Raw genomic sequence first — 25,748 nt, 5'->3', positions numbered from 1 at the left:
AACACGTACTCTGGGAACTTGGGGGCCCAGGAGTTCTTGATGGTGCCCGACTAGGTCTGACTGGAAGGGAAGGCACAAGACCCTCTGGAATTGTAGGTGACTGGCAGGGACTGGTCCTTGGTGAAGAGCTTGGAGAAGTGCCAAGACCAGAACTTGAGGATGGCTGCAGGTGCTGAGGAAGAAGCTCCTCCACTTCGGCACTGTAGTCATCGACATCACCTAAGGAAAGGCAAGGTTACAGTTTGGAATTTTCTTTTTCACTTTCAGATTTAAAGTGTTAAAATACACAAATCAAACATAAGGACACTGCTAACTCACATGGATAAAATGTAGGCATGTATGAGATTTGTAAGTATAAAACAGAAAATATAAAGCTATGTAACACCAGAGCAACTTGGCTCTGAGCTAGCTTGACTACAAGGTCTTTCACTATTTTTTGGGTAGGTAGTGCACTCAAGCTGATCACTCTTCTCCCTCTAAACCTGTCAAGTTGTGCTCTATCCATGTCTGGCTTATGGTAAACAAGCTCTTGGCCAGCCACACACCGTTAGCCAGGAGTCTCTCCTTTATATTCCCCACCCAACACAGACTTTTCTGGCTTTAACTGAATACTGATTATCTCCCAAGGTTTCTTCCTTGCTACTTACTGCCTCAGGTTAGGGTCAGAAGCCCTTTGCAATCAGATTCCAATTCCAGAACATTAATCTTCCACCCCTTCATCAACTTTTCTTTCTTCAAAGCTATACCACTAGGAGTTCATACTGTATCCTCTGTGCTACTTGTCACAGAAATTTCCAAACTCTATCCTTCTAGTACCTGTAAACCATTTATTAGTAGAGAATATGAGGTGAATATGTCTTGCCTTCTTTCTGTGTAACATAAATCCACATAGACAACCTGTTCAATAACCTAATGGCTTTGGTTTGGTCCTTACTGGCAATTTCTTCTAACAACACACACTCGGACTGTTCTTCAAGATACTAAACTGGAGAACTTCAATCTGTATCCTTGAAAGTTTTCTTCCATAAGTTACTCATTTTCCTTTAGCCTTCAATGAAACCCAGGACTTGATCTTTCCCATTTCAACCCTATTTAATTTTTCGTTCTTTTGTATATAGTTTTTTTTTTTTTGTCGGTCCTGGGGCTTGAACTCTGGGCCTGGGCGTTGTCAGGCTTTACAGTTCTGCATTCAGTCATTTCCTTAATTCATGTTTTTCCCACCTCTGCTGCTTGATAAAATCCTACCCACCACCCATCCCACTATTGAATCTTTGCTTCACTGTATTTTTGCCACCTTCCATCCATAAACACCAAGTGTTTGTTATCACAACACTGAAATTGGAGAGATATCACATGACTTTATCACACAGCTGAAATTAGTCTTAGAAAGGTCACCAACAGCTTTCCTCTATTACTAAATCAGAAAGACAGGTTTCTGTTCTCTTCTCATTTCTCTAACTACAAGATATCACAGACTACTTCTTGGTTATACTTTTTTTCCTTCTTTCCTTGATTTTTTTTTGAAAAATTTGCAATGGTTTATTTTGGTATAACAGGAGAAAGTTGGGAGAAATGGAGATTTAAAACATTTCTAGTTCCCCATGAAGGAAATGGTATTTAAGACTGGACTTTCCTTGATTTATTTATGCCACAAATTTCTATTGGCGCTGGGACATTTCTAATTGTTTCTTTCTCATGGTACTTTCTTCTTTTGTCTATTCTTGACCTCTATTTCTCCATATTCATTTAATTTCTCTTGTCTCTACATGATTCTATTGTCCAAAAAAAAAATGCTTATACCTACCTTGTGAATCAAGACTCTTTTCTTCTGAGTATAAGACATACATGACATCTGGATCAACTGACCCCACAGACATCTTAAATCCAATAGGTTAAAAAGAACTGTTTTCCATCCTACAACTGCATCTTAACCTCCCTCCCAAATACATTTGCATAATCAATGCACATCTTCTTTCTTCCTCTAATACTCATATACATGCTTTCTCCCAGTCATTCCTCTCTGCCCTCTTTAATTCAATTCTCCCTTACTCTTCAGGTTCTTAACTACATTTCAGTTCCTTTGAAACTGAAATTTGCTCCACTCTTCCATGAGCTACCATAGCATCTCCCACTTTCACTTCAATGTCACTTTATTATAGTTTATTTATATTATTATTATTATTATGTATAATTCCCAATACACTGAGAGTTATAGAAAGGCAAGGGCCACAACTATTCAATTTCCAGTACCTGGTATGTACATGGCACATAAGAGGTACTACACATGTTATGTGACTAAAGCATGTGAAAACTGGAGAAAACCTTGTAAAATGTTTACCTCTTATATGTGCTAACTACCTAAATGGGCCATCACAATGTGAGAATCTGTCATTTTATAAACTAAGGTATACATTTTTAGAGGACTGCTGGGGATTGAACCCAGGATACATGCTTAAACATATTCTCTACCATTTAATATACCCAACCACTTAGGTATAGCATATTGCATTAGAAAACAAATACATTTTAAAATCATGTTTAGGAAACTATGATATTTAATAATCTATACAAATTTGTAAGCTTCAAATGGTTAATTTTTATACATGAATCCAGCTTCAAAATATCTATATATATGTTCCTCTCCACACTCAAGCTTTCTTTTTTCAAATTATATTTTTATTATCTTTAAGTAGCTGCACAAAGGAGTTACAATTCAACATATCTATTTTTGAGTACAATGCATCTTCTATTTTTGGTAGGTTGTGGGGCCTGAACTCTGGGCTTGGGCACCGTCCCTCAGCTCTTCAGCTCAAGGCTAGCGCTCTACACCACTTTCTGCTTATGTGGTGCTAAGGGACCGAACCCAGGGCTTTATGAATGCAAGGTAAGCATTCTACCACTGTGCCACCTTCCCAGCCCAGAGTAAAATGCATCTTGAAACAACACACTGAGCCTTTTTAAATTACTTTGAAACATATCTTTTGTAGTAATTATTATGAACTAATTTCTGCTGTTACTAACATGAATGGCAGATACATTACAAAGTCTTAAATATAAGCAAAATAAATCTTAATACTGATACGTATATCTCAAGAAGAGAAAGGTAAACTTTATGGTAAGACCTTAGTGATATGAAGGAAACATCTCTAGTACTACAGAAATAAGTAGAGTAAACAAGCAAACCTTCCATGTCAAAATCTGCTGCAACCTCTGCATCTTCACCGAGTAGAGTAGAGCTTGTTGATGTAGGCAATGTGACACTAATTTTTTCTAAGCTCATTTCTTCCTCCAAATTTTTTATCCAGTCTGGACTTTTTAAAGTAATGGTTACAATCCGGTTCAATAACTAATGGGATAAAAGAGATATAAAATTAAATTCATCAACATGAAAGCTATTTTGTATGCTATACTATGCAATGGTATAAACAGCTAAACTAAACAACGTATAAAATCGATTTGGTTTCACAATTTAGACATGTTTTGCAAGCCATTTAGTACTTCTTAAAGTTAAGAAAACTCTTATTTTCACCAGAGTACTAATAATCATCTTTAAGCCCACATTACCATATAGCTATTTAAGATGCAAATTGTTTAGTAACACTTACTTGGCAGAGATCAGATCAGAGTCACCTATAAAGGAAGAAACTGGGATGGTGGTAATGAAAAGTTCAGAGAGTTGTTCATCTTCTCTCTGTACTTCTTATGCTATGTACCTTTCCATATTATCTTCAGAGGGGAAAGAACTGTCATTGACCCTCAGATTTAGGGCTGAAGTAATGATATTAGGAAAGGCACCAGTACTAGAGGCTTAGAAGTATGTATTTCTTGAAAGGACTGATTAAACATTATTTTCTACTTTCCACAAAAATACTGTTAAAGAGTTTTGAAAGCCTTTTAAGGGAGCCAAGAGGGATCTCTTCCTAAGAGTGTAGCATAAATGACTAGATTTGAAGGTGATGGACAGAGTAGAAAAGGGGAAAAACAAAACAAAGAAAAATAAATTATCAAGGTAAGAAAAAAAGGGACACTTTCGGGAGAAAAGTTGTCAATGTCAAGTTGAAAGGGGTTCTTTAATATTTACATCATGATGAGATGAAGAAATGCTAGGAGAGAAAGACTAGAATTAAATTGAAAGCTTAGTTATTTTCATAAAGTTAAAACACAGTAGAGTTATAAGACAAATTGGGGAAAGATTTCATGAGATAGAATTAATACCATAGCATAAGAGGAATTTCATAGGATGAATACCCTAGTGTGAAAATAGGCTGGGGCTGGGGATCTGCTCAATGGTAGAACATCTGCCTAGAATACACAGGCCGGAGCGTTTGATCCCCAGCACTGACAAACAGTAAGAACAGCAAAAAACTGAAAAATAAACAATAAACTAGAGAAACAGACCGCTAGTAAAGTAGAACATAAGATCTACAAATAAAATAAAAAAAGACTCAATTCATAATCAAAACCTTAAAATAGGAATGATATAATAAAACATTTCTAAGGAGCAATTTGGCAACAGGTATCCAATTTTAATGACTGTATTCTATAATGGAGCATATATACTTAGAAATTAGAAACACTGTCTAAAAGAGTTTGGAAAAAAATAGACTCAGAAAAATGATAGATATAGCAATTCATAGAAGTAAACTATTCCAGGCCATCAATGATTCCATTACAAAAACAAAAAACTTCTAAAATGAAAGGGTGAAAAAGTACAGCAGTGGAGTGTACTGGTTGCACAGGGCATTGATGAAAGTGAACTCATGGGTGGAGTGGGAGCGAGGAAATTGGAGAGAATGAGGGAACAAATGACACTATGTGAAAGGAAATGTACTTATTCCCAGATATATGTAAAGGTAACCTCCCCTGTATATCACCTCTAAAACAACAATAAAAGCTGGGCACCCCGGTGGCTCACACACCTGTAATCCTAGCTACTCAGGAGGCTGAGATCTGAGGATCACAGTTCAAAGCCATCCCAGGCAGGAAAGGCCGTGAGACTCTTATTTCCACTAAACCACCAGAAACCCGGAAGTGGTGCTGTGGCTCAAGTGGCAGAGTGCTCGCCTTGAGCTGAAGAGAACAGGGACAGCGCTCAAGCCCAGAGTTCGAGCCCCACAACCAACAAAAAACAAATAAACAAAAACAAAAACACCCCAATAAAACAATAAAGTAAATTGGAAAAAAAAAAAGTGGTAGATTGCTAGCTTTGAGCAAAAGAGCTCAGGGACCTGAGTGCCTAGGCTGAGTTCAAACCCCATAACTTACATAATTAAACTTAAAAATGAAGAAAGAATTATACACTCCCCCCAAACTTCTCAAATGCCTCAGTGGAATTATTTTATGCTTGGAAAAGAAAATTTGGCACCAAGAAACAAGCCAACAAAATAAATTCCTAGGAATGAAGAGCAACCTCTTTCCTTGTTGTTTTTTTTTTAAAGCATTTTCTTTATTCAATAGAAAGTTTTTTATATAGATAAGCCAGAATATCTATCCTTAATTCAACATTTAAAACATCTCGTATCATAAAATATAATGATAAAATAACCATTTCTTTTCTGTTTGTATGATGATTAATCTCTGGGGAGGACTAAACTACCCATAGGTAATCAGAAAACTGGTCTGAATTTTTAAAAAATGGAATAACCTTTAATATATTATAAAGCCTTTTATCTCCCCTAACTGAAAACACATTTAGATAATCTTGAGGCATGTATATAATATATAATCTTCAAACAGTTTCTGAATGGCTTAGAATCAACAAATCTTCCTTACCTCTTTGCCATTTAGGCTCAGAACACTTAAGGCAGAGCTTCCTTCCAAAAAGGTAACCCACATTTTATCTTCTACAAATCTTTAGGAAAGAAAAAAGCAACACACAACACCATTATTAACCCCATAGACATAATCTGTCCAATGCCTATGGCCTCACAGAGGCCAGGCAGTGGAACAGAGGAGGGAGGCCAGCCATAGGGCTGATATAACCAGGAGAGGGTGCTATTCTGTTTGTTATGGAAGTTATCTACAAACAGCACTACTCCTATATCTTTTAACTGTTACATTTAACAAAATAGCCAGGGAGAACAACCCTGTTCAACATGTCCTTATAGGACAGTAAGCTCTAGGGCTAGGAGCCAAGCCTCCTGACTCCACAATCAAGTTCCATGCATTTCCATTGCCTCATGATTTCCCTGAAGCACACTTCCTTTGAGCAAAACACATGGTATGGAGTGTCAATGAAAATGAAAGAACAAAGTTGAGGTCCTTGTCTTTAGTCACTGATATGTTTTTACTCTCCAGGGTCTTCAGTGGTCTTTGCTTTGACTCTAAACTTGTATTTCTGAAATAAAAAACCTCCACAGGAAATAGAGAAAAGAAATAAAGGAACATTGGGCCAGGCGCTGGTAGCTCACACCTGTAATCCTAGCTACTCAGGAGGCTGAGATCTGAGGATCACGGTTCAAAGCCAGCCCTCCCAGGAAAGTCTGTGAGACTCTTATTTCCAATAAACCACCAGAAAACCAAAAGTAGCGCTGTGGCTCAAGTGGTAGAGAGCTTGCCTTGAGCTGAAGGACAGCGCCCAGGCCTAGAGTTCAAGCCCCATGACCAAAAAAAAAAAAAGCACATTGGAACAAATTCTAAAGAGGATGGCCACAGATATGTAATATGCATAAAATAATAACATTCAGTTGCATTCAAAGCAACATGTTGGGGTTGAACTACCGAAGATACACAATACATACTCTACAGAGAAAAACATGTCCTTGGGTCTCTCTGCCTGTCTGGACACACACACACATACATACACACACACCAAAAATGGCTGATATTAGCCTATATTAGTCTCTACTACTCCAAATGTCATGTTCTTTGACAGTGGTACCAAAGTCTTCATGGTTTTGATACAAGGGCTAGTAGAAAACCTGGCAGGGAATTGCCACCTTTGCACCTTTAAAGATGGCATAAGCTGATAAGCCAAAATCTGATAAGAAAATGGGGACACAGGGCTACAAAAGGGACAGGGACATAGAAAGACATGCTGGGCAAGGACAAAAGAATGGAGAAGTGATAGCAAGATGGTCAGGGAATGCATGGCCTATGGCAAGTTAAACACACTTTGCTAGTAGTAACAAAGGGGCAAGTAGCTACAACAGAAAGAAAAATGATAGGAACAGGTAGTTTCTGCATTTATGGACTAGGGCAGAATAAGTTGATAAACCAAAAACTGCCTAACAACAAATGGGGACAGGGATTAAAAAAAATAATGACAAAATAATGAGGAAAAAATAGAAAAGTTTGAGTATTGGTGTTCTTCTTTAAAGGTCTTATTAGAATTCTGCTGTGAATCTATCAGGATTGGGAGATTTTTAAAAATTGATATTTCAATTTCATTACTTGTTACCTGACTCAATTTTGGTACTTTAAGGTTATCTACAAACACATCCATTTCTGCCAGACTTTCCAATTTGTTAAGAGTAAAAGGTTTGCAAAGCATTCCCTTATAATACATGTTCTGGATTTCACTTGTATTTGTTATAATATCCTCTTTTTCATTCCTAATTTTGAGTAATTTATCTTCCACTTTTGGTCAGAAAGGCTAACGGCATAATAGCTTTGTTTTATCTTTTGAAAGAATGGATTTTTTGTTTTGTTCATTCTTTGCACAGGTTTTTAAGTCTCTAGTTCATTTATTTCTGAACTAATCCTTTGGCTTGTTCTTATTTTTCTAAGAGCTAGAAGTACATTGTTGGAGTATTAGCTTGCGATCTAATTTGTTGCTTTAGGTACTGATAGCTATAAACTTTCCTCTTAGAACTGACTTTTCTGTCATAGTATTCAATGTACGTATGTGAATGTGGAACCTGAGGGGAGGGGGCCAGGGTTGGAAGAACTGGAGAGATTGATGGAATGGTTGACACTGATCAATATACATTATACTTATATACTGACATGTTGAATTATAACCCTCTACCTTTTTTTTTTTTTGGTCAGTCATGGGGCTTGAACTCTGGGCCTGGGTGCTGCCCTTGAGCTCTTCAGCTCAAGGCAAGAGCTCTACCACTTGAGCCACAGTGCCACTTCTGGTTTTCTGGTGGTTAATTGGAGACTAACATTCTCATAACTTTCCTGCTGGGGCTGGGTTTGCACCGTGATCTTCAGATCTCAGCCTCCTGAGAAGCTAGGAGTACAGGCATGGACCACCAGTGCCTGGCCACTTAAAGATAACTTTATAAAATTAAAAAAAATTTTTTTTTTGGTTGGTCGTGGGGCCTGAACTCTGTGTCTGGGCACTGTCCCTCAGCTCTTCAGCTCAAGGCTAGCACTCACCACTTGAGCCACAGTGCCACTTCCGGGTTTTTGTTTATGTGGTACTTAGGAATCAAACTCAGGGCCTCATGCATGCAAGGCAAACGCTCTATCTACCACTGCCATCTTCCCAGCCCTAAAAGTGAAAAATTTTAAAGAATAAAGATAAAATCTGGTGTCACAACCTTATAGGAAATGAAAAGGAAGCCCATTGAGGCCAATTTGTATAAAAAGGAGCTGGACAAGACAGCATAGCATTAAGCTACTGTCTTCCACATGACATCTGTATGTCACATTCTCTTTTTCTGTCCTATTTTTCTTATAATAAACTATTTTATCACCTTTACTGATTATTAGGTCTTACCTAAATCCTCCTGTCAAATTCAAGAATTGAGATTGTTTAGCTGCCCTAAATTTTCTGGTAACATATTTGGTGCACAGGCTGGGATTTTAGGGATTAAGTTTTGTCTTGTCTTTTTCTAATTTGGACTCATCAAATGGTCATAGTCCTAGGACAAGGCTAATATCATGGATCTTATACGTGATTTGGAAAGTGCTACTTATACATTTCTAAGATTTTTTTCCCCTGTATATACGATTTGACCTCAGGACCTTGTGCTTTGCTTGCTCAGCTGGTACTCTACCATTTTAGCCACACCTCCAGCCTTGCTTTTTGCTAGTTGATCTGTAGTAGGATTCCCAGTTCTGCCTTAGCTGGCTTTGGATCTCTGTCTTCTGAATAGCTAGATTTACAAGCATGAGCCACCAGCTCCTGGTTCACATTTCTAATTTTAATAAAGGATTCTTATTCTTACATCCAAGAATTTATATAGGTCCTTTTGAAAACTGTTTTCTTCCTGCCTACATTCACTCTTAGTCTTTCCTCTTAGTATATGTATCTGAATTTAGCCCATCTACATTTCCAGGAAATCTTTTATTTAAATACCAAGGAGTTTACAGACTTTAGCCACTCTAGATTCTAATGTAGTAATTTAGCCTTGCTGCTGACTATAACAGTTTTTTCCTTGTTTCCCACCTCCTCCAAACTTGGCTTTTGTCAGGTGTAACAACGAGACTATTCTAGGTACAAAGACAACCCGTGGTTTGTAGATCAGAGTAATGCCTTAGTTTCTTTCTAATACTTTTTCCTAGTAGTGACAAACATTTTGAGAAAAGCTTTGGCTCCAATGTTCAAACAGGAAGAACCAATGGATTATAAAGACAGTTTGTCTTCTGTATCAGCCTGGCATCCCATATACAATTTGGAGTCTTTCTAGCTGAATGTAATATTTCACATTTTCCATGAAGACACTGCTACTCTGCTGCCCACTCATACAGTCCACCAGCTGCTTTTCATGGTCTGGCATTTCTGTACTTGGCATAGCTTATGGTCATCTGTAAACTTGAGAGATGTCACTGTGTACTTGCTAGAGTCTTGAAATTTTAAGACACTTTGTTTTGTTCCTTTTTTAAAGGTTTAAGAAAAATTACTGTCAAAAGATTTAAAGGCAGTCTAAAAACAATCTGCTCTACATTTGTTCCTTTCTTTTCTAGAAGGACCTGAGAGGTTTTAGGCATGCTTTCTACTTTACAGAAACAAACTATCTTAATTTTGTGAGCTGTGTAGCTTAGATCTAAGGAAGCCATTCTGTTGACTTCCCAACTAGCTTACAAGTAAAAGTCATGTCTTCAGGTTCCTTGCTCTTCCACAACACCTGTATATAAATTTGCTCACCAAAACATCTATAAAACATACTTTAAAAAGGAAATAACACAAAAAATTCAATAGTATTTCTTCTCTATGGGAATTCAAACACACATACACATTCAATCTCTCAGCATAGCTATACATATGGAAGAGAGCACTTTTAAAATGAGGAAAATGGCATCCAGTTCTGCAAAAGGCAGAGAGTTAAGTCAACAAGTGAAGCCAAGATCAAGAGATGACTCCTGACTATTCATCATATCTGTATTGTTTGGAAATTAAACTGAGGGAGAAAAAAAAACACTCCACTGTATGTATGTATGTATGAATGAATGTATGTATGTATGTGAGACAATGTTCTTGCTATGTAGCCCATGCCGACTTTAAACTCAGGATCTCAGCCTCCTGGGATCCCAGCTGGGTTTCCAGGTGTGTGCCACCAGGTACATTCACTTTACTCATATCTGCTCTTAAAACAATAAAATTATTGGTAATATTTCACTTCGTTACAGGATTTGTTACATGTTCCATTGTACAGGAATCACCAGAAGCCATCCCTTATTTGTATATAGTTTATCTTTAAGTGTTTATCTAAAAGTGTCATAACTCAAGTTTTAAAGTAGAGAACTGAGTTTCAAAATTTGTGCTCTTTGAATAACACTTTTTTTTTTTGCGGTCCTGGGGCTTGAACTCTGGCCTTGGGCGCTGTCCCTCAGCTCTTCAGCTCAAGGTGAGCGCTCTACTGCTTGAGCCACAGTGCCACTCCCAGTTTTCTGATGGTTTATTTGAGATAAGAGTCTCATGGACTTTCCTGCCCGGGCTGGCTTTGAACTGCTATCCTCAGATCTCAGCCTCCTGAGTAGCTAGGATTACAGGCGTGAGCCACCAGCACCCGGCTTACATCTTATGATTTTTTAAAGACAGCAATCCTAAAATATTATTCAAACACTAAATTAGGTGATTTGTACTACAGAAACACTATTGTATATGAATCATGAACTGCTGGTGGATAAATACTTTACTCACCTTATAAGTATTACTTCACCAAAATTTGCAAACTGACGCAGAAGTTCATCAATCAAAGCATCATCAAAAAAATTATTTTCTTGTAAAGAACTTTTGATGGAGACCAATACTGTACCATCTGGTGGACCCTGAACTGCAATTACTTCTTTATAAATATTTTGTCTCTCTTCAGCTTCAACTTCAAATATATCTATATCAATCAGGGCGATAACAGGCCTTAAAATATAAAGATAGATAAATGTATTAGAAATGTTTCAAAAAGGGTATATTTCAAACAAACTTCAAAGGCCATTAAAAATATTGAGGTTGTTTAAACCTATGGTCAGAAGTCTTCAGCTCGGCTCTTCCATAGTGCAGCAAAGTACCAGGAGTCCATGTGTAAAGTATTTTGCTTTCATCTTGAAAACTGGCATTTAGAAGATCTAAATCTTCAGCTGTATAATAGAAGAAAACACAAGCAGATCTCACTGAACAGGGAGGTGCTGCCTTCCTTACATTAGCTTCTGCTATCTAGGCTGGCTAGAATGTCGGCTAATTATTATTATTATTATTATTTTTTGGTCGGTCATGGGGCTTAAACTCTGGGCTTGGGCGCTGTCCTTGCACTCTTCAGCTCAAGGCGAGTGCTCTACCGCTTGAGCCACAGCACCACTTCCAGTTTTCTAGTGGTTTATTGGAGATAAGGGTCTCACAGACTTTCCTGCCCTGGCTGGCTTTGAACTGCAATCCTCAAATCTCAGCCTCCTGAGTAGCTAGGATTACAAGTGTGAGCCACTGGTGCCTGGCTCAGCTACATTTTTAACAGTCAGGAACATTAGACACGTTCACATTAAAAGTGTTTCATATATAGTTCACTAGTGTTCCATAAATACATTGAATAAGCATTATTTATTTATTTAAAAAAACTGAATTAGCACTCAGAAATTTCATAAAAATATTTCCTTGCTTCTTTTTATATGAAATTGTCACTTAAAAGAGACTTAAAAATGAATGTTTATAGAATGTCTTCTATATTTGAATTTTCTATATTGTTCTAGATAAACTTTCTTAGGAAATTATTTCATTCTGTGTTTCCTCATAACATTCTCACTAATTCATCTATATAAAAGCCCATTTCTAACCTGATCTATCAAAAGGCCACTTCCTCCTTCTCCAGAGGACTCGGTCTGTCCACGCAGGGGTGCGGCATTTCTCACTGGTGTCATAGTCATCAGAAAACAAGTCATACTTATAGGTCGGAGCAAAGGTTACTTTCCCCTCTAAAAATCCTCTAAAAATCTGAAATAAATATACATAAAATAATTTCAGAGTGCATAATTTGTTTTTATTCACAGCCATTCATGAGATGTTTATTACATGCTGGATATTCTCAGACAAATTTTTATCCATTTAATAAACTCAGAATGGATCAAAGCTTTAAAAATGGAAACCCCCAACTTCATCTCTACAGCACATTTGGAACTGTATGATATTTCCAAAATCATCTAGCCTAATGTCATATTCTTCAATGTCAATGAGGAGCAGAGACCTAGCAATATTAAGCAGTGCTTAGAGTATAAGAATTCAAGTCTGATAATCCCCAAACACTATACCAAATGGTCTCTAAGATGCTAAATTACTGTCCTCTTCCCCACAATAGTTTATCTTTCCATTTCCTGTTTGAAAGAATATCTTTTTTTTGGGGGGGGGGAAGAGTCTGGTGGGGCCTGAACTCTGGGCCTGGGCACTGTCCCTCAGCTCTTCAGCTCAAGGCTAGTGCTCTACTACTTGAGCCACAGCGCCACTTCTGGCTTTTTTCTTTTTGCTTATGTGGTGCTGAGGAATTGAATCCAGGGCCTCATGCATGAAAGGCAAGCGCTCTACCACTGAGCCACTTTCCCAGCCCCTTGAAAGAATACCTTAAAGACTGAGAATTCTTCCCTAAGGGAAGAATTATTTATTTCTCTTTTCTTTCCTTTTCCCCTTCCTTTTTCTTCCTTCTCTCTCTCCCTCTTTCTTTCTTTTTTTTTTGGGTCCAGTCGTGGGGCCTGAACTCTGGGCCTGGGCACTGTCCCTCAGCTCTTCAGCTCAAGGCTAGCGCTCTACCACTTGAGCCACAGCGCCACTTCTGGCTTTTTTCTTTTTGCTTATGTGGTGCTGAGGAATCGAACCCAGGGCCTCAGGCATGCAAGGCAAGCGCTCTACCATGAGCCAACTTCCCAGCCCGTCTCTCTCCCTCTTTCTTTCTTTTAGGAAATGTAATTCTGTATACACACGTGTTTTTAAGTAAATGGTTTTCAATAAATTTAAAAATAATGCTTAAGGAAAGAATGTTTCATAACTAAAAAATCTCCTTCTACTTAATGCAAGTATTTTCTCAAGTTTGTATATACCTGTCCAGCATTTTTCTGATTGATAAGTTGATCGCCTGCTATGAGAGAATCCCAATTTTGCTGTCGTATGAGTTCTTTAACTTCTTCATTAGGGAGATCAATTCGATAGTTGAAATCACCACACCAAAATACATAGTCATGAGAAAACAGCATCCTTCCCTATAAGCATTGAGATGGAATTTTAAATTCAAAGCAATCAAATGAAAAAAGGTTTTACATTACTTCTTTGCCTCAGATAAGCTTGCTTCCATCCAAGCCTTCTTTCTTTACCCCAACAGTAACAACATACAAAAATAGTGAATATTGCTGATGTTCTAAGAACTATCTTAAAATTTCAAAAACCCTGACATGGATATTTGGGGTAAATTAAAATACAATTCAAAGTTTCTTTAAAAACAAACAGCAAGGGCCAAACGCAGTGGCTCATGCTTATAATCCTAGCTACTCAGGAGATGGGAGATCTGGAGGAAAGTAGTTTCAACCTAGTCCTTGCAAAAAATTAGGTAACAAATAATTGCTGTCTGACCCTGGTCCCAGGTAACAACGCAAAACCCTACAACCTAAGCAGAAAAGGGCTAGAAGCAAGGTTATCATGATAGAGATCTGCATAGCAAGGTTACTAAAAACGAATAGAGTCATGGAGAGATATATACTTCCAAAGGAAACCCTTCCCTCAGTTTAAGCCCCAATACTGTTAAAACAAAAACAAAACTACAAGTTGAAGAAGCTCACCATGGGAAAACTCAATTTTCGTGCTATTTCTACAAAATCTTCATTTCGTTCTTTGACTTGTGACTGCCCTGCAGCAAAGTGGCTACAGACAAAGCAAAGACTGGTGGTATGGAAAAGCATGCGGATTGCAACTGCTCCCTTATTTCCAGTTGCACCTCCCATCCCAGTCTTCACAGTATCAACTGCAACATCCCTTTGAAACAAAGAATTTTAAAGGGGAGATGAGTTCGGTGAACAGGAAATTATATGATTATATATAATGATATAACTTCATCATCATGTGGTATTTTAAGGAAAACTCTGTAAAATACTACAGTGAAGCTATTAGTGATTCTTGAATTGAAAACACAACTTTGACAAGTGTTTCTCTACACCTTTTTCTCATAGGAGAGTGTTTGGTTTACTGACCTGATAAAAGGAGCATGCTGTGGTCTGATAAAAACAAATAGGCAGACGCCCACCAACTGCTCAGAAGCCAGCAGCACATACTTGTTGTCTCGGGAGATTGTCTTCTGAAGCTCTACTGCCCAGAGCTTCTGATTTGTTGTGCTACAAAAATATTAAAAAAAGGAATCTTTAAGAAGATATTGTATTTATTTATTTGCTTTGTCGGTTGTGGGGCTTGAACTCTGGGCCTGGGCACTGTCCCTCAGCTCTTCAGCTCAAGGCTAGCACTCTACCACTTGAGCCACAGCACCACTTCCAGCTTTTTTCTTTCTGCTTATGTGGTGCTGAGGAATTGAACCCAGGGCCTCATGCATGCAAGGCAAGCACTCTACCACTGAGCCACCTTCCCAGCCCCTCCATTGGTTATTTTTGAAGTAGGGTTCTCACTCCATATTGCAACCTGGGCTGTGATCTTCCTACTTTTTCTTCCCTGAATCGCTAGGGTAACAGGTGTCACAGTATCCAGATATTATACCTCCTTTATAGCTGAGATAACAGGCACACACTACTACTCCCAACCATTAGTTGAGATGAAGTCTCTTGAACTTCTTTGCCTACACAGGCCTCAAATTTTCAATCCTCTCATTGAGCCACTACACATGGCTACAACAGGACATTTTAATTTTTACATAACTACAAGGCCATCATCACAGTTAAACATTAATATCATCTAACACTGAGTTAATATTGAAACTTCCAAAATTATCTACAAAATGTCCTGCAATACTTGGTTTGGTTCTCTAAAATGGGCCAAATATGGCCTAGATAACACAGTTAGTTTGTCAAGGCTCTTGAATCTCTCTCAGTCTTATTAGTCTCTCAATCCTCCTTGTAAACCTGTTTTAGTGCTATTGTTGTTGTTAAAGAAAACCAGGACATTTGCCCTTGATGTTCAACAATCCGGATTTGGCTGATGTGTCTTCCTGGTATTTTATCGCTCTATGACTGATACTCGTTTAAACTGACTGACGTAGAAACTTGATTAAGAAAGATATTTAGCTTAAGTTCAATGTTTATTTTGGCAAAAAAAAAAAATAACCTCCCAGCTGGTGCTGTGTACTTCCCCTAGAATCATAGGGAGAGGCTATTATCATTCAGTAAGTCTGCCATACTCCAAAGTTCCCCGATTAACCCTTCTAATATAATTGACAATCATTGCTTAAATCTATTATTTTACTAATAACTGCAAAATGTTGATTTTCTAATTTTATCATTGCATAGGCAATTGTAATCAGCTGTAGTTTGTCTAGACAGAACTTTTTTTTTTGTTGGTCATGAGGCCTGAACTCTGGGCCTGGGTGCTGTCCCTCAGCTCTTCAGCTAATAGCCAATATGAGGATTAGATTCTATGAGTCAATCTTGTAGACTGTCAGTACATATAGTGAACTTTTCTAAATAACCCATACATGATGTTATAAAATCATGCAAGATTAAAAAAATCAATGAACTTTAGTAGAGATGAGGCGTGAAACATATATAGTTTCAGATTCCTTTGAAATGAACAATTAGGACACTCATTTGTTGAGTTTTGGTATGTATTAGAGAAGAAATTATCTTAAAAAGTTAAAATATTTGCTTCTCTAACTAATTTTTAAAATTTTTGTTAACACATTTCAAAACAACACACTGCAAAACACTGCAGTGCAAATGCATGTAAGAATCCCTCTGTCTTAAGCTCAACATTAAGTACATTTCGACTCTGCAAATATTATTGCTTTTTTTCCCTTTATTCTACTTGGAAGTGTCATTTTTTTTAAAGTCATGCTAACTGTAATGGACCTATGACTGCTTTTTAAAAATAAATGTACACAGATTTTTAGTTTTATTTATTTCTAATATAATAAAGTCAAGAGATATAACCAACATTAATAAATTCTGAATACTTTTAAGTGTGCAGAGATCTTCCAACCAAAAAGTTTGAGAACTGCTATTTACAGTTTCAAAAGCACTTTTCCATCTATTATCTTAACGTATTCTCATAACAATTCATTAAGCTACCCTGTCTGCCTTGTCCCTCACAGCACAATTTTCCAGTGTCACTACCTGGTTAGCTTACCTTGCATTCACAATGTTTCCAGCATTCAGCTCTACCATTTCTTCAAAACCAATTGCAAATATATCAGTTGGCTTACTTCTTTTGTCTACAATTAAGCATCCAAGAAATACCTTTAAATATAGCCTTATTCAAATGGCAACCCACCTAATGTAACACAACACAGAACAGGATCTCATAAAATTCTTAGGGACTGTTGTTTGTATGCTTGTTTGAGACAAAGCTCACTATGTAGTCCAGGCTAACCTCAAGCTCTCCTCCCTTTACCTTCTGAGTATTGGGATTAGAGTTATGTACCACCAGGCCTGGCTCATTTTTGTTTTTAAGCTTAACCAAATTCATATTAAAAAGTAAAAACTCATGATTCACATAATATTGCTTTAAATTCAATGTCTGCTAAAAGATCTTTATAACTTGATTAAGATTAATATTTATTTATTTATACTTATTTATATTTATGTGGTCTGAACTCAAGGCTGCATGCTTACCAGGCATGTGAATTACATCTTTTCTCTGAAGACTGTTATTCTTTTTTTTTTTTTGGTCCAGTCGTGGGGCTTGAACTCTGGGCCTGGGCACTGTCCCTCAGCTCTTCAGCTCAAGGCTAACGCTCTACCACTTGAGCCACAGCTCCACTTCCAGCTTTTTTCTTTTTGCTTATGTGGTGCTGAGGAATCAAACCCAGGGCCTCAAGCATGCAAGGCAAGCGCTCTACCACTGAGCCACCTTCCCAGCCCCAAGACTGTTATTCTTAAAGATCCCTAAACCAAGAATCATTTAGAAAGAACTCTTGCTAAAGTTTGGACCACTGATAGCAGCGAAATAAGACACTTCTCTAAGGATAAAATTAATCAGAATTGGAAAATCAAGATCATTGGAAAGGTAAAGGAACTATTCAGAACAGGAACAAAGAATAAAGAAACTAGGAATCTATTTGAAATTGAAGATACTTGGGAAGCATTTTTCACATCCAAACTTGATCTTTCAAAAATTTCTTTTTTGTTATTTCCTGGTTGGAAGAAACCCAAGAAAATGAGAAGATAATTGAGGGTTATGTATGACACATCACTTTATTCCTAGCTATTCGTCCTCTCATAACTGAAAAGGACTAAAAAGAACAAAAGGTGCTCCAGATAAAGTAGGCCAGCGTATTTTATAGGTTCTAAGAATGGGAAATAATGACAAATAGCTAGAATGACTGAGCAAATACTATAGACTAATCTGAGAAATACAAAATATATATTGATTGTCATTATGTACAAGGCTCAAACCTTTGCCGTCTCATTTAATTATCATCTAATGAAACAGTTTTTTGCATTGAGGCCTTGGAGAACCCAAACAACTTGCTCAAGTTCCTACATAAAATGCAGCATGATACAGAGACTTTGGATTCAGATTACCTGCGTTCACATTCTGTGTCACTGACACTATTGACTATATGACTGAGAATGTTACTTCCCTTTGTGTCTACATTCCTCTACTGCAAAATTGTAAATCCATCACTGTAACAGATTTACTGTTTTGATTAAATAAACATATGTAAAGTACTTAGAATTATAGGAATAGCTATCTTGTTATTACTACTACTTTTATTACTTCTAGTTTGGATAATGTAAGTGAAAGTCACTCTTTAATTTTCCCACTTTAATGTGGGAAAATCTCAGAAAAATTCAACTGATTAAAAACAACTAAAACACCAGGTGTGGCTTACATCTGCAACTTAAGCTACTGAGGTAGCTGAAACCTGGAGGAACATGGTGTGAAGGAAGCCAGGCCATACAGAAGTCTCTGAGACTTTATCTCCAATTAGCCAACAAAAGGGCTGTGTGGAGGCATGGCTTTAAATGGCAGAGCACTAGCCATGAGAAAAAAAGCCCAAGGAGCATGAGGCTTTATGTCTCAAGCCCACATACCAGCAAAAGAAAAAAAAAATACTAAAAAAGAATGTGTATCTAATTTTATTTTCTACACTTCACCTAATACATAATAAAAAGTCTTAACAAGATGGTCATAAATTCTAGAATCTAATCAAGATCATAAGGAAAATATCCTTGGCTTAATGTTTGTCTATGCCTAGTAACAGCTTGGTTACACAAACAGAACAACAACCAAGTTTTTGATAGGATAAACAAGTACTATTAAGTTATAAAGTGCCAATAAATATTATAAGACCCACCCTGAAAAATGGGACAAACTAGAATTGAATATAAAATTCCAGTTTTCAATTACAAAATAATTGGTTTGTGTCCACTGAAAAGAACAAAACAAAATCAGTTTCTCTTGCATGTTTGGCTGCCTTACATATTTTTTCCTTTTTGTGCCAGTCCTGGGGCTTAAACTCAGGGCTTGGGCACTGTCCCTGAGCTTCTTTTGCTCAAGGCTAGCATTCTACCACTTGAGCCACAGCACCACTTCTGGATTTTTCTGTTTATGTGGTAACTGAGGAATCCAACCCAGGGCTTCATGCATGCTAGGCAAGTACTCTACCACTAAGCACACTCCCAGCCCACATATTTTTTTTCTTTTAATAAGTTTTTTATTATGAAAATACTGTACAGAGGGGTTACAATTACATGAGCAAGGTAATGAGTACATTTCTTATCAAGCATTGTGGCCGCCTCCTTTGTTTTTCCCCTACCATCCCTTCCCTCCCATCTCTACAACTATACTCCCTCCCCACCCTAAATTGTAAAGTTTGTTTTTCGACATAGCGTCTTGTACATCTCATTGTTGCAATTGGTCCACCTGTATCTCTATTTAAACAATTTGTTTATTCCCTTCCACTCCCCAAATATACCAACATCAAATACAGTGAAAATACATCCACATATTTTTTCTTATCTCTAAAAATCATTTAAGATTTTTTTCTATTATTGAAAAGAAAAGAGAACTAGGAATAAAAAAAGAGATAAAGATTTTAATAGGTTTAATGTATAGAAATGTTGGCTTTAAAGATATAAAAGAAGCCCAAATGTCTTTAATAAATTAATGCATAGTATGAAGTACTTGTTCCACAGTCAGTCAGAATTTAGTTAAACCCACATTATGAAAAGCCAACCTTGAAATTCTTGGATGCCAGCTAACTTGGGTGCATCAAGAAGCCAGTCTGTGAGTGTCTGATTTTTAAAAGCTATGCTGCGAAACTGCTTTCCACCATTCACATTCCAGGTTCCAACACATACTCGAATTTTCTTGGGCTTTGAATACTTGTAGAAGTTCTCACACATGCTCTTTAGTACTTTTGAAGATGCTAATCAAAACCAAGACACAACAGAATTTTAGTGACATTAAACCATTTATAGAAGTTGATCTTTATAACTAAGAGTATATCTAGAAAAACATAAAGAACATCATCACAAGCACAAACAAGATACATGCACAGGCACAAGAAAAAAAAGACCAGTCTTGAGTGCAAAGCCCGGAATGAGGCACCTAGCCAACACGGGTTTTTAAAACAGGCCACAAAATTACATATATAGCAATGTAAAAAAATTACATATTTAATGCAGTATACATGCAGAACAAACAGTTCTGTTTCAGTGAAATGGTATGCCATTTTATGATGTACAAAACAAAACCCATACATTTTTAGGAATATAGCAACTGACTTTCATTCAACTTTTATTTAAAATAAATATAAATAAAAAATTTATTTTTTTCCCAAGCAAAAACATTTAACAAGTACATTTACAGTCTTTACTACTAACAGGTGGTCTTGATGAATAATGGATCCCTAACCCCCCCACAAAATACACACACACACACACATATATACATATATTTATTCTCATATGTGTATGTGTGTATATATGTATGTATGTACACACACACACGCTCGCGCGCACACACACAGAGGAAGAAAATGAGATGTCTGAAAGTGAAATTGCTACTAAATGCTTCTCATCTCACTCAGGTAGAAGCCAGAGTCCTTAAACATTGTTAACAGGTCATACCTAAGATTTTGCCATTTTGCCCTCATCTGTGTATTCCACCTAGTTACTGTCCTCCCTGTTACCTTGTTTTTTGTTTAAAAAGAGATCACAGCCTGTTCCTACCACAGAACACACTGCACTGGGTTGTTCTCATAGTATGTAACACTCTTCATTCATCTCCTTTGGATCTTTACTTTTTTTTGGGGGGGGTTCCGGTTGTGGGGCCTGAACTCTGGGCCTGGGCACTGTCCTTCCGCTCTTCAGCTCAAGGCTAGCATTCTACTACTTGAGCAACAGCGCCACTTCCGGCTTTTTTTTTTTTTTGCTTATGTGGTGCTGAGGAATCGAACCCAGGGCCTCATGCATGCAAGGCAAGCACTCTACCACTGAGCCACCTTCCCAAACCCTGGATCTTTACCTTTAAGTGAGGCCTTCCCTTTCTATTTCATTAAAAATTTCTCCCTGCTCTTAATCTTCTATTCTCTGCCCCCCTCTGCTAATTTTTGCTACTGCATTTACAATTACAGACTACTATCTCTAACCTAAAATCTGAAAATCTGAAACAACATTTTTTTTGGGGGGGGTCCGGTCGTGGGGCCTGAACTCTGGGCCTGGGTGCTGTCCCTCAGCTCTTCAGCTCAAGGCTAGCGCTCTACCACTTGAGCCACAGCGCCACTTCCGGCTTTTTTCTTTTTGCTTATGTGGTGCTGAGGAATTGAACCCTGGGCCTCGAGCATGCAAGGCAAGCGCTCTACCACTGAGCCACCTTCCCAGCCCCATGAAACAACATTTTTTGAGTGCTAACACAATGCTCAAAAATTTGATTATCAAACTTTCAGATTAGAGATGCTCAGAAGTAAAATCTCTGAAAATATTCCAAAATGTGAAAAACAAATCTGCATTACTATTGGTTACAGAAATTCCAAGTAATTAATACTCATCTATCCTGTAACCAGTCTTTTCATGAGAAGCTCTCTGAAGGTAGAAATGCCCCATTTCCAGTAACAAAGAGTGCCTAGGACAGAAAGTCCTCAATACATAACTATTAAATAACTAATGTTCATGCATTTTGAATTCTCAGTCTCTCTCCTGCCTTTTTTGTTTGCCACATATCTTTATTCCTTCTAAGCCATATTCTATTTGCCTTAAATTCTTGGCACTTAAAAGTGAGCCAGTGGCTCACAACTGTAATCCTAGGTCCTTAGGAGGCTAAGATCTGAGGATCACTGCTCAAAGCCAGGAAAGTCCATGAGACTCTTAACTCGAATAAACTAGTCAAAATGGAAGTGACATTGTGGCTTAAGTGGTAGAGCACTAGCCTTGAGATCAGAGGCTCAAGGACAGAGGCAAGTCCCTGAGTTCAAATCCCAGGACCAGAAAAAAAAGAAATGAATAGAACCTTAACAGGAATTCAGGTTAAAGACAAAATTAATTTGAAGTTAACTGATAAGAAGAAAATTAAATCAAAACTATTTTAACCTCCTATCATGTATCATATTTTATTCTAGTATTACTTTATAATACCAGCAGTCTCCAGAGGAAAAGAGTGGAAAAGGTAAATGACATGTCACTATTTTGAAGATAATTTTGATTTGTGGACTACCTACAGGAACTGTGGATTTGGATGATAGTCATTTCCCCAGTGGTTCGAAGAGCAAGCATGCAGATTTTTTTTTTTTTTTTTTGCCAGCTGTAGGGCCTGAACTCTGGGCCTGGGCGCTGTCCCTGAGCTCTTTAGCTCAAGGCTAGTCCTCTACCACTTGAGCCACAACACTACTTCTGGCTTTTTCTGCTTATGTGGTGCTGAGGAATTGAACCCAGGGCCTCATGCATGCAAGGCAAGCACTCTACCACTGTGAGTCACCTTCCCAGTCCATACATGCAGATTCTTAACCCTCTTACTATTTGATACGATTATTTTCTACTAGGTAATAATAAAAGTAGATTATTTGCCCACCACTTTTTGTTGATAGGACTAACTATAATTAGAAAAACCTCAGTTTTATTACTATAGTTTATTATTGGTCTTTTTAAAATTTTTATTTGTTTATTTATTTTTTGCTTGGTGTTCTTCCTGGGGCTTAAACTCAGGGCCTGGGCACTGTTCCTGAGATTTTTTTGCTCAAGATTGCTACTCTACCACTTGAGCCACAGCTCCACTTCTGAATTTTTTGTGGTTAACTGGACATAAGAGTCTCTAGGCCTTCCCTATCTGGGCTGGCTCAAACCATGATCCTCCTATCTCAGCCTCTTAAATAGCTAGGATTACAGCACTGATCCACTGGTCTTTATAATTAAAGTCATTATCATCTTACTATAATGGAGACAGACTTTTAATGAACATATGGCTGAAAATATTCAGAGGACAATAAAAAGTGTGAACAAAAGTTTCCTACTTTTAAATCAGTAAAGTCAAATCAGTCTTTCAATGAAATTAGAAGGCAAAAAATATAAACCTACTTTGTTCATAACAACTGCCTGATAGTGCTTAAAGATAGGAGTTTGTGCCCACAAAACATGTCCATCTCTAAATACAGCCTAATTTCAGAAAGCTGTGTTCATTACATAACTTCAAAACATTAGCAATTCCTTTCCACTTTTCTCAAGCAACAACCACCCAGCTTCTCAAAAGCTTTAGATCAATAACTAGGCAAAATTATCAATTAATGCCAAATCTTAAGAATGAGAGAAACTCAGCTAAGTTTCTGGCAAGTTTTCCTTCTTTTTAGTTATTTTTTTATTTGTCATAGATTTATCTTTAAAGTTAGATCATCAATGTAGTCCAAGAAAGAGCCCGATGAATAAGTAGTGAAGAAAGATAATAACTATTATATATAATTATTCTGCCTTTGTTGGCAATATTGGTGAAGTTTAAAATTACAAGATTCAGGTCACATTTAAGTCTAAGTCTGCAGCTACAGGAAACTGGTCATCTACAATGTAAAAGAATGAGATAAGGCCTTCTCAAATACTTCATGGGCATTACAGATTTAAGTATTCATAAATGGCACAGAGACAGTACTCTTTTTTTTTTTTTTTGGTCGGTTGTGGGGCTTGGGTGCAGTCCCTGCACTCTTCAGCTCAAGGCGAGCACTCTACGGCTTGAGCCACAGCGCCACTTCTGGTTTTCTGTTTATTGGAGATAAAGTCTCAGGGACTTTCCTGCCCGGGCTGGCTTTGAACTGCTATCCTCAGATCTCAGCCTCCTGAGTAGCTAGGATTACAGGCGTGAGCCACCAGTGCTGGCTCGAGACAGTACTCAAATTAATCCAGTAGTCACATCTGATTTTTTTTCCAATAGCCTTATAAGAATAAGGTATTAACACTAATAATGCTTGAGATACAAAAGTAAAATTAAAACTAGCTGAATTATCTTAAATTAGAACTAAGCTTTTGATGCAAAACAAAAATATTGTATATTCCTTTCTGAATGAAATAAGTTGCAAAAACTTAATTTTTTTGCCAAATTAAAATAGCAATTAACCCTGTTAGATTCTGAGGAAAAATGAGAAAGTTTCAAATCTTATATCTTTGTGTAACACAAAGAAAGGACTTTTTATTTTCTTATTTTCTATACTGTACCTGACTGTAATGTCTGCTCAGAAACTACGGATGCATCAAGAAGAAAACAAAAGAATCATTAGTAAAACAAGTTACAGTTCAAATCTAGAGCATAATGACAAAACATTATGAGATGGCCTCAGTTGAAGTCAATCTGATGACCTGATTCCTTTCTGTTGGTTATAGACCCACCAAGAATTACAACCAAAATACCAATGACTGATAGAAACCCTCTGAAGCTAAGGAAATCCTAATGTGACTGGGTGATACTCACCATTTCACAATCAGAAGGTTATACCCTTGCTCTTTCAGCTGCTCCTGTGTATATGTGGGTGTTTTGGCGCATGTGTTTGAGTGAGACTATGAGTGTGAAAATGTAAAAGGCTGAAAGACACTGAAGATATGGAGAGTGTGATCTTATGTACCTTTTAGTACTTCTTCTGAGACTCACCTATTAAGACATACAGTTTAGCTATGACAAGATATACACATTCTAAAAATATCACTGCACTATGCAAAACTGTTATAAATTCCCATAGCCATGGGGCTTATGGGAAAAATGGGGTTGAAACTTGACAGTGACACACCAAAAATAAAATCAGCATAGTACCATGCATGTTGTTATAAAATGCATGAATACTTATAAGGCACTTCATCTTGGAAAAAATATGAAGTTGGCTTGGAGAAATGGGCACCAGAATGGTTTAACTGGGAATAATGGAAGAAGGGCTATTGGAAAATGGATGGAAAGCTGAAACATCAGGTTTGGATGGGTATGGCTCATAACACACATAGTGAACTGGGGTAGGAAAGACATCGAAGGTCTGTGCTTATGTGTACATGCATTTTATATGCTTGTACCCATCTTGGATCTGTTGGACAGTTTTCTGCATTTACCTAATGTTGCTTGCCAATGAAATTACACATAACCTCATGCAAATTTGGCATACTCAAATCATTCCCTTATATATCACCCATGTTGGAACAAATTCACAGTTTCAAAACAAGTATTTTAGCAGAACTGATTTTGCTTCTTTTTAAAGATGGTATCTTGATATTCAGCAGAAACTGGCCTCAAACTCATCTTGCTTCAGCCTCCTGAGTGCTGGCACTATAGGCATGAACCACCAAGTCCAGCTGACTTACTTTTTAAAAGGCATATGTTACATATAGTAAAGTGTGCAGGAAACTGAAAACTTGATGCTCAAATTTGGGAATAACTCAGGTTCTTTGTTTCCCTTCTTTCCTTCAACCACTTACTTTCAATTGTTGCTTAATAATGCCTCCACATCAAAGTAGGCATAGGTGGAAAGAGGTGACAAAACACAAATCAGTCAATCTCTACAGTTTTAGAAGCCAGGAAGAAAGCCTGAAGTTGAAAGTAGTAGCTGAGATTTTTTTTAAGAGTTTGGCTAGGCCCCAGTTCCCCTTACATCCCTGAGGAGCTGGTTGTAATTGGCTACCTTCAGCAAGCCATGTGGAATTCTGAAAGAGCCCATGATCATCTACCTACTCAAGTAATTACCCGAGAGGGCATTTCTCAATGCAGGAACAATTTTCTTCTGGGGAGCAACTGAGGGTTTCATTTAGGGGAACAGGAAAAAAAAAGTTCACAA

At 37.4% G+C, this 25,748-nt stretch overlaps 1 protein-coding gene across 3 annotated transcripts in view; it reads right to left on the bottom strand.

Annotated features, from left to right (window-relative positions):
- The window catches only part of Synj1 (synaptojanin 1), an 85,129-nt gene that overhangs the window by 15,505 nt on the left and 43,876 nt on the right, over positions 1-25,748 (bottom strand). For all 3 annotated transcript variants that reach the window (XM_013027522.1, XM_013027524.1, XM_013027523.1), the window contains exons 13-23: positions 19,698-19,889; positions 16,643-16,727; positions 14,548-14,688; positions 14,140-14,332; positions 13,408-13,566; positions 12,157-12,313; positions 11,352-11,469; positions 11,036-11,251; positions 5,773-5,851; positions 3,184-3,346; positions 10-219 (exon numbers count right to left, since the gene is read on the bottom strand). In XM_013027522.1, coding sequence (XP_012882976.1) covers positions 10-219; positions 3,184-3,346; positions 5,773-5,851; positions 11,036-11,251; positions 11,352-11,469; positions 12,157-12,313; positions 13,408-13,566; positions 14,140-14,332; positions 14,548-14,688; positions 16,643-16,727; positions 19,698-19,889 — 1,713 coding nt within the window. The remainder of the gene's footprint in view (positions 1-9; positions 220-3,183; positions 3,347-5,772; positions 5,852-11,035; positions 11,252-11,351; positions 11,470-12,156; positions 12,314-13,407; positions 13,567-14,139; positions 14,333-14,547; positions 14,689-16,642; positions 16,728-19,697; positions 19,890-25,748) is intronic.

The sequence above is a fragment of the Dipodomys ordii genome, unplaced genomic scaffold (assembly GCF_000151885.1).
Source record: "Dipodomys ordii isolate 6190 unplaced genomic scaffold, Dord_2.0 Scaffold104, whole genome shotgun sequence".
In the NCBI taxonomy this organism is placed as follows: Eukaryota; Metazoa; Chordata; class Mammalia; order Rodentia; family Heteromyidae; genus Dipodomys; species Dipodomys ordii.
The sequence above is the reverse complement of the archived record's forward strand: the minus strand, read 5'-3'. Positions and strand labels throughout refer to the sequence as shown.